The sequence below is a fragment of the Chelonoidis abingdonii genome, chromosome 17 (assembly GCF_003597395.2).
Source record: "Chelonoidis abingdonii isolate Lonesome George chromosome 17, CheloAbing_2.0, whole genome shotgun sequence".
In the NCBI taxonomy this organism is placed as follows: Eukaryota; Metazoa; Chordata; order Testudines; family Testudinidae; genus Chelonoidis; species Chelonoidis abingdonii.
Genome location: NC_133785.1, coordinates 2,723,642 through 2,733,615, shown reverse-complemented (window position 1 = coordinate 2,733,615; position 9,974 = coordinate 2,723,642). Strand labels below are relative to the sequence as shown.

Below are 9,974 nucleotides of genomic sequence, written 5' to 3'. Positions count from 1 at the left end.
TAAGATAGCAAGTGAGCGTACTTCTATCAGGGATAAGACTGAAAGTTGCCTGAAAAACCTAGTGTTAAACAGTTGACGCTATTTCCTGGACTCAATTAAAACAAAGTTTATCTACTGACTTCTTGATTAAATTGGCTGTTAAACATAGTGCTAGATTTCAACTTTTAAAAATTCTAAACAGGCATGCTGGGGCAATTCATAACTGACCCGTCACACTTAATATCAAATACATTTTTTTATGATGGCAGAGGTTACCTGATGTTCTCTATTGGGCCCAACGGAGAGCTCTCACTGATCCAAGGGAGAGGGATCAGGCCACAGTTTCTTTTCTCAGTGGATCCTGTTTCTCCTTCCCAATGTCATGTCCACCGAGCTCTCCTCCTTGTCACTCAAAGACTACTGGTGACTCCAGAGATCCTGCCCAGGTTTTCTTCCCTTTCATTCCTTGTGTTTTGATTCAGCTGGAAGCCTGTGCAGGTTGAGAGACGTGCGTTGAGGCAAGGGCTGATTAATCTCTGAACCTGCGCTGGCCTAAGCATTTGGTTTTTATAAAACCCATTCCACTGCAGTTATATTCAGAACCAATGGTTCCCAGGCCTTTACTCAAGACTATGGAAGGGCATTACCCAGCGAATCATGAGACGGCTAGTTGTCGCAAAGCATTTGAATTGGACATCCGCTCCCAGGATTGATCTCTATAACTGCTTGTTGTTTCAGTACTACAAATGAGCTTCTTATTCAAGCTCATCTGCATCATGGAGTAGCTATCATCTGTATAAACTTTTAGAGTGAGTGAGGGATATCATACTTCATAAGATATTTCTAATACAGAATAGCATAGAAACTATCCAGTGGGATGCAGGGAAGTGTTGTTCCATCTACAAGACTGGTTAGCTAAATCTAAGCCACCTTTCACTGTGATCTTTGAGATGGAGACTGTCCAACAGGTCCAAGCGCTTTTTATATCATATCACATGCTCCTGTTTTGAAGATACTCGGCGAATATGCACATTATTTCCTTCTGCTCTGGTCTCAGAAAAGTATGCTACGTGTTAGAGGCTTCTCTTATATTCATTTCCAAAATCAATCAGTTAGTTGTATCTACAATGCTGAACCTTAGAGCTAAGACATTCCTACAAATATCCTTGCAGTAAGTACCTCTTTTCTCTCCAGATTTACTTTTCCCAACAGGTATATAGAAGAACTCTACATCCCTTCCCACCTAGTATTCGCTAAGGAACGCAATACGCCTTCCTGAATAGGAGGCTCGTTAAAGTAACTGAGAAGTTCATATTGAGTGCAATAAAATACTGCAGTTTTTGAAGTTACAAAGGAGTAGTCAATATCTAATATTTTTAAAATTCTAATGTACTGCAGATACTGAAAGTGTGCCAAGACTTGAACTCGCGTAGGCAGTGTAGTCGTTAAGTGCGTCAGTCCCAGATATAGTGAGACAAGGCGGGTAGTGTAAATCGTCTTTCTGCTGGGCATCTTAGTTTCCACTAAAGGCATACTCTGACTGTATATCAGTCACCTGCCTGGGTCACAGACGCTCCCATATCACAAATGCTCAGAACAGAGGCTGGTAAAACAGGAGCTGTGCCTTACATTTGTGGATGTGGAGGAGCGCTGAAAGGCTATTAAGCCATTGAGGCAGAGGCTGACATAAGAGGCACAGAAGGAGCGAAAGGGAGGGATGAGATGAAGCGATTTACCTTCCCTGTTTGTTAAAGCGAGCTTAGGCTTCCTCAGGGTCTGTTGGAAGCAAGCCTATATAGTCTGAATGCGTGGTGGGAACCCAGATTGTAACGCACGCACAAGGTGATCGACAGCACAAGGGCTTCGTGAAATTTCATGAGCTGCAGAAGGCGAGAGACCAAGAAGGCGCCTGTATAGTGTTACTCACGTGAAATAATTCCTGAACAATGGCGACCACTGACATTCTTCTTATCTAGACAATATTCAGAAACCAGAACTTGAGTTCATCACCTTTCAAAATAGCAAAATGCTCTTCCTCTTGAAATATTGTCATTCGTGAGTAACCACAGTGGCCACCACCCAAGTACCCCGCCTTAGTACTACAGGGTCCTCTGCCTCGCGGTTTTCCCCTTCTTCAGGGCGTTCTTAAACTCTCACAATTCACACTTTCAATGAGCCGCCCATTTCTTCTCTCACGTGGTTCTTCTCCAGCTGACACATCTTTATGCATAAATTCTCAGTTCCAACATTTTCTTGCGTAACAATCAGAATGAAAGTTTTTCATTAAAATGAAAGCTTATAATTTGTGTAATTTCCACACACTGCAAAATATACAAGGCCCTTGTCCATAACTCCCATTCTAAGTGTGGACTCAAAAAGTATGGCAACATGGGAAAAAAAGCTTATAGAAATAGCCTAATTATGAGTTCTCCCAGGGAAGGTACCAGTTAGTAACTTGTATATGTTACGGGATCTAGTAGATTTGTCTTGTATTTTTTCGTAGATTAATGTAGGAGGAAAGGATTTCGAAGAGAGAATGAGTGAGTAAAAGGATGGAAAACTGGAGGAATTCAGTCCATATCACCATTTTGGAAAATTCATACCAGGGACATATTTAAAAGACAAGAAAAATTGCGAGTTCACATACGACCTCTACTAAATAAGACGATCATCACTATTTCACAATAATTGAAGCAGTCTGGGGAACCATCTCTCATGGATCAAGGTCTCAGTAATGAAGTGACTTTTAAGAGTAAAGAAATCCAAAACAATTTGAACAGCATTTTAACTCAATAAACAGTGTATACAAATCTAATCAAAGTTAATCCAAATATGAAGCTGCACTAATCTCTTCTAGCAAAAATTAGGCTTCTCAATGAATTGAACTGAAATAGTTTACGTAGAAACAGCCTCTTATTCTTTTGTGTTGCTCTAGAAACTCTTTACATTATACTTAACTGTTGAAAAACGTGAAGCAGGATTAGATGATCATATAATGGAGATATTTCTTTCACTCAAGGCCCTAACAATTCCTTCAGTTGCAGAAAGCCAGCAGACAGCGTGAATACAGCTAGACATCCAGGATACTGATGAATAAATACTTGAGCTGTGCTCTTGTTAAGTGACGATGCAACCTTTCCTCCCATCTTGACTCTGCAAATTTTCACTGAATTCTATGGGAAATTTTGCTCCAAGAAAGAACTACGGAGATAGGGACTATTATAACACAATTTTATGCACCCCCTCCACACACACTGAGTGGTATGTTCTACACTATGGTTTATTCCGATTTCACATACCGTTTTGTAAAAACAGATTGGTATAAAGTCGATGTGCAGCGAGCCACCTAAGCATATAAATCTCGTGGGTGTTCCTCATGTAGAAGCTAACTTGGAATTCTGGGTTCAGATCCCATGTCACCGATGGTGCTAAATTCTGGTGTGCACGTGATTCTGGGCAATATCTCACTCCAATCCTTCATCTGTGAAAGACGGCAGACAATTTTGCGCCTTTTTACCCCCGAGTGCCGCTGGCAGACGCGCCATGCATGGTAATCATCGGAGCCTGTTTGCTTTGTCCTGTTCACCGTATGTGTCTGGACTGCTCTTGACAGAGGTGGTACTTGACAGTGCTTACAAGCAGCATCATTTGCCTTTGCTCAAAGGTTCAGAGACTGGTTAACCATCCCTATTAGCACCGTCATGCCATTGTAATTGGCAATAGACGTGAAGAGTTATCATTCATTTTGTACCGTTTGCATTGGAATAATGGGTGATGAAGGTAATTGCAATCATTTTGTACTATCTGTGCTGTCCCATGGGTGCTACCTGGCATGGCCTCAGCTGAGGTAGGCGGGCGCATGGACAAATAGAAGGGGAAATGCTCCCGGATCATTTCCCTTCTTTTCATGTTTTGTCTAAGAAATAGAGTCATCCTGTCATAAATATCGAAGGCAGTCTACTAGAGAGCCAGAGAACACAGCTGCTCCGAGTCAGGCCCCAAGATCCTGCAGAAATGATGAGCTGATGCCATTCTAAGGGCGTGCCCTGTCAAAACCCCACCTTCACTCCTTCTCACCCACACCTCTAGGCATACCGTTGCAAATTCCCTCATTTTTCGTTTACTCAAGTATAAAGATTAGCAGGATAGAACCACTGACTTTTTAGACGCAGATAAAAATGAGGGGGAGGCAGGCCTCCCATGCTTGCTATGATAGTCCAGGCAGGACATTAAAGGGTGGGGGCGGAGAGAAGCGCAGCCTCCGTGTATGAATAGTCCAGGAGTACAGAATCTTTCTTTAAACATGAAAGTGGGGTGGGAGCTGATGGAGCTCAGCTCCCAGCTGCTATTATAGGACGCGCTTACAAGCTTTTTGTACCGTCTTGCCAGGAATACAGGGAGTTCTTCCCATTTTACCCAGGTGCCCCGGCGACCTTACGAGGCAGCCAGGAGCACTCACGGGCTGATGACCGTTTCCACCATTTTGTACCGTCTGCACTTCAGGGAAAGGAAGGGGCGGGATGCTGCTGTTCAGCGCGCAAGCACTGCATCTACCAGCAAGCATGCAGTAGACATACGGTGACTTGAAAAATGCGCAAAAAATGATTGTTTTCCCTTTTCTTTCACCGGTGCAAGAAAGAGGGGTAAATTTACGAGATATTATCCCGAACCACGCAGACAATGTTTTTGACCCCACAGGTATTGGGAGCTAGCCAAGAATCGCAATGTTTTTCAGAGACTGCCGGGACTGTGGTAGTGGAGTTCCTCAGTATCCCCCTTCCTCCCTCCATGAGCGTCCATTGATTCTTTGGCTTTCATTCACTTGTCACACAATGAAGCACTGTCTGGACTCTGTATCACTAGCCTGGAGATTTTTTCAAATGCTTTGTCATTCGTCTTTCTGTAACGGGGAGGCTTGATAGAACAGATTTGTCTCCCATAACAGCGATCAGATCCAGTATCTCTCCGTACGGTCATGCTGAGAGCTCTTTTTGGATTTGGACTGCATCCGCCAGCGCACTACGTGGATTGCATGATCTGCGCAGAGCTCCACGCTGAGCAAACAGGAAATGCAATTCAAAAGTTCACGGGGCTTTTCCTGTCTACCTGGCCAGTGCATCCGAGTTCAGATTGCTTTCCAGAGCAGTCACAATGGTGCACTGTGGGATACTGCTCGGAGGCCAATACCGTCGATTTGTAGCCACATTAACCCTAATCCGACATTGCAATACCGATTTCAGCGCTACTCCTCTCGTCGGGGAGGAGTACAGAAATCGGTTTAAAGAGCCCTTTATATCGATATAAAGGGACTTGTGTGGACGGGTGCAGGGTTAAATCAGTTTAACGCTGTTAAATTTGGTTTAAACACGTAGTGTAGACCAGGTTTTATACACATGCAGTATATTCTACATAGAAAACTAAAAAAGTTATTTCCCCAAGTATCCCAAGTAATATAAATTGGAAAGAAATAGATACATGACAGATGACTGAGGATATGGTAGTCCAGTATTTAGGAAACTGGACTAGAAGTCAAGAGATCTAGGTTTTATTCCCAGCTCTGCCACTAACCGTGTGGCCTTGGGCAAGTCATTTCACTTCTCAGTCATCTCCATCACTAGAAAGGTGATATTGGTAGCTTCCTTTGTAAAACACTGGATTTAATACCATTAATTATAATAATGAGCTTTTATTTCCTCCACAGATCTCAAAGAATCTGTATGACTATAAATCAGAATCTTTTTACAACAAATTACTTATTACTGTGTTACACTCATACATCTTACAGGGTTCTAAACTAGCTGTATGAACTCAGGAAAGGGACCTGGGCATCATTGTAGACACCTCAACGAAGATCTCTCTCCTCAATGTGTAGGTGTGGCCCAAAAAAGGCAAATAAAAGGAATTGGATGGAGAATAATACAGAGAATATTATAATACCTTTATATAAATCCATTGTGTTACCTCATTTGGGTGCTGTGTACAGTACATGTCACCCCATCTCAGAGATATTGCAGAATGAAAGACCAGAATAAGATCTATGTGGCAGGGAAGGGGAAAGAGGAATCCTATTTACCTTTTATGACGTTCTTACACCTTACTCTGCAGTATCTGGTTCTGGCCACTGTGCCAGATCTAATCCACACCAGCATTTTCTACATTTCAATAAAGGCTATAACCCAAATACAGTTATGCAGTTCAAGCTATAAAATAAGGACAGTGTAACTCAACACGTTAAAAGCAGCTTTCTAAGCTGTTCTCTCATATTAAACTAAACCTGTATTTATATACCAGCCTAAAATTCAGGATAAACCCCAAACAACTCAATTTATTTCTCAAATAGCTACTTGTCTGTCTCAGAACATGATCTTTTTCCTGTGTCATTTCACAGCAGTTCTATATACATCTCATTTTGTCAAACTGCATGTCTTTGCATCATACAACACAGGGTCTAGCTAACAGATCATGATTATAGAACAGAATAGCATGTAGAATTCATCTATTACAAGAGCAAGTTGAAATATTTTTAAATATTTATTCAGGTTAGCCTTCATCATGTATATCCTGTTTTTCTTCCTGCTAGTCTAATTATATGGCAGTTCAACAAATATCTACATGGATTTCCATCATTTTAAAAGGTACAAAGCCACTAATACATATTTACTTTTGAAATCTATGTGCATTTAGGCAGTTATTTAAAAGGTTGTAATTACAAAATGGCTATTTCTTGGGGTGGAGGGGCAGGAGGAGAAGCTAGGCCAAATAGAATTTAAAAAACCACCACCAAACTGACTCTAAGCTGTTCTTTCCAGAAGTCCTATGCATTGTTTCCACAGAAAGGAAGAGTGAAATAAACAGAAATATATACACTTGTGAACACATCTGCTCTCCTAACAGTGGTGCACAAGCAGTCGTAACATACATTTCAAAACAGAGTTTATCAGCACTAGCAAGTCTTGGTAAAGACAGATTCAGCTAACCATTATTGCACTATAAACCTGCTGAAATTACAATGCCTGTACATTAACCTGGACATCATTACAAATATACAGGCTGATGCTGATAGGTATGGAAAGGCCTCACCAGGGACTAACTTTACTGGACAAGCAATTTAGGGATATTTGATTTTTGAAATTGGGATTTGTACACTGTGGAAATACTTTTTTCTTTGTATTAGGTTTCAAGAAAAATAAAGATTGCCTATTTATAACTTCAGACTACAAGACAATGAGTTGTGTCCATGGAAGGTTAAGTAACTGCTCTGATTGGGCATACTGGTTTTCTTCTGCCCAACAGATAAAACCATTTTCTGCCTAACATTTAAAGCATATAATTCAATTTTCTTTGTCACAAATTTAGGATATTATTGTTCTTTAATCTTAATGCATTTATTTTTTAAATTTGATTTCAAATACTGTATCAAGATAGGATTTTTATTTACTTTTAACCATTAAGCTACTTGTGGTTTTTCCTCCATTTAAACATAAAACGTCTTGTAAAGCTGGTTTTGAAATATGATCCTGACTGTAAATAAAAATGTTGTTTGATTAAAAATAAACATGTACTTAGACTCCATTAATAAAACAATTTCTACACATTATAAAAAAACTTGCCTTACTGATTTTAGCCTGCATTAATAAGCAGTGTTCAGAAACTGTATATTGTCATTATGATGCTGACTGCGATACAACACATCATGTCTGTACACATTACATGAGGTAAGTTAATAAACGGAATGAATAAACACATGGCCTGTCTGCATGATACATCATGGCACGTATCATCCTCATGTATGGTGTTCTGACATGAATTAGTGATAAAGAGTTCTCATAGATGTATAAACACCACTTCAGGTCATAATTAGACACAAGAAGAAATAATAGGTCAACATATCAATTTCTCAATCTTACTTCTTTATTATGATTAAACTAGAAGCAAAATAGCCAGACAAAACAACAACAGCTAAAAAGTAAACTCTTAAGCCCTTATTATGACCCATCTACAATGATGGGCAAAATGTTTAGGCTGGCTATCAGTATTCTTATTAATCAATATACAAGCCATGTGAATTTTAAACACTGTGACATAATTGCGAAAACCTGCATGAAAACAAGTCCACTCATACATATGAATGTGTGCACTTGCATATTCATACTACAGTCACATACAAATCAGACATATATCCTATCTGTCTAGAGTATTCCCACCTTTACACAAGATGAAAACAACTTTTGATCTCATTAGAGTATTAAGTGTATTCTTCCCTAGTAGAGTAAATGTATTCCATGGAGTACATTTCTAAAAAATTGCTTTAATTCCCTTTTATGTACCTTGGCATTTGATAGCTTTTGATTCATCTTCCAAAACTACAATTGATTTTTCTACAGACACCAACTAATTTGACTCTGCTTTAAAAAGGGGGAGGGAAGGAGGGTTCAGAACAGAAATGAAATAGTTGGGTCCCTCACATGCTAGCTCCAAAGCTAACCATCGTCTCAAGCTCAGAGTCCATACAAACTGACCATCTGCAACTGCAAAGAACAACCGGTTCTAACACTATCTTCGCCCCTCAAAGCGGGTGAGTTTCAGGCACTTCTGTAATCCCTGCATGAGCCAGCCCTGGAAAGCAGGGTGCTTCCCACCCCACCCAAAGGTGGGCCCTCGCCACTGAAGTAAACAGACATTCCGAGGCACCAGAGCCACCCAACACCGGGCCATTAAAAGTAAGGGGGGGAGAAGGGCTGTTTATAGACATTAACACCGTGAGAGAGGGGAGGCAGAAAGGCGGCGGGGGGGGCGCGTGTGGAGGCTGAAAGGGGGGCACCTACCAGTCCGTATGCGGCTCCTCAATGACCAGGAGTAGCTTGAACTTTTTGGCTGCAGCTGAGGAAGCGGCGGATGCCGCGTCCACCAAACCGGCCGAGGCTGCTGTCTGCTTCACGGCGTTAGAGAGGGAGCTGAAGAAGCTGCTGCCCGCCGACTGCTGCGGCTGCTGCTGGGGTGGCGCCGATTGCGGCTGCTGCCTGCGCTCCGCGGCCGGGGAGGCGGCTGCAGGAGCCGCAGAGGAGGCAGAAGGAGGCGGCGGCTGCTGGGGCTCCGGCCGCTGCAGGTCGGTCATGTAGCCATTGGGCAGGTTGGCGATGAAGCTGCTGTCCGAGAGCCTGCGCCGCAGAAAGTTCATCATCTGGCCGGGATCCGGGGAGCTGCTGGCGAGAGTGCGGCGAGGAGGAGAGACAGGGGCGGCGCGCTCCGCTCCTGCCCAGGCGCTGCACTGGGCTGGCGGACTCGCTCGCAGGCTGCAGCCCCAATGAGGAGAGGCTCTGCCTTCGCTAGAGCAGCGGGGCCGGCGGCTGCTTCCCTCCCCCTGCTTCCTCCAGTCTCTAGGTGGCAGCTGCCCAAGGCTGGTCTGCGGTGAGCGCGCAGCGGGCCCGAGGCAGGGCTGGGCTAATGCCTTGCGGAGCCCCCGCCTCACAGCGCCGGAGGGGGCCCAAGAGCGCGCTGCTCAGGGCGGGCTCTGCCCCGCATCCCGCACAGCCCCCTGCGCTGCTTCAGAGGGCTCCACAGCCGCAGTGCACAGCCCCCTGGCAAGGCCGAGCCCACCGCTCCTCCGAGGCAGAGAGTGACCCACCCCCGGCACTGAACCTTTCCTCGGGGCCCTTCCCAGGCAACACACGCTGCCAGGGCAAGCGGAGACAGCCCTCTCTCCCGCCCCACGAGGTAACACGGCGCTACACGGGGGGCACGCCTCTGCCAGGAGGGCTCAGCTGCACAGAACTGACATCTCCCCCCTGGGCCTAGGGCTGCACAGGAGGTTTGGGGGGCCAGAGCAGATCTGAAACTGAGGCCCCTCTGCCCTTGCAGAAAGATTACCAGGAGGAGAGGCCCTGGGAGGGGGGACAAGATTGGAGAGAGCCATACACGACTCCGCACCTCAAACCCCCTCCCCCCAGCAATGGCTTCTCTTGTATAGGGCTGGGCCTGGCTCCCCACTCTGGACC

General features: G+C 44.0%; 1 protein-coding gene across 2 annotated transcripts in view; it reads right to left on the bottom strand.

The window, feature by feature from the left end:
* SYN2 (synapsin II) overlaps positions 1 to 9,405 on the bottom strand; it is a 462,636-nt gene extending 453,231 nt beyond the window's left edge. Inside the window, exon 1 of one of the 2 annotated variants that reach the window (XM_075073408.1) lies at positions 8,805 to 9,405. In XM_075073408.1, coding sequence (XP_074929509.1) covers positions 8,805 to 9,160 — 356 coding nt within the window. In that variant the 5' untranslated portion in view covers positions 9,161 to 9,405. Of the gene's footprint in view, positions 1 to 8,306; positions 8,330 to 8,804 lie in introns of those variants that run through there. The other variant, XM_075073409.1, reaches the window with a different exon arrangement.
* Between the last annotated feature and the right edge of the window lie 569 nt (positions 9,406 to 9,974).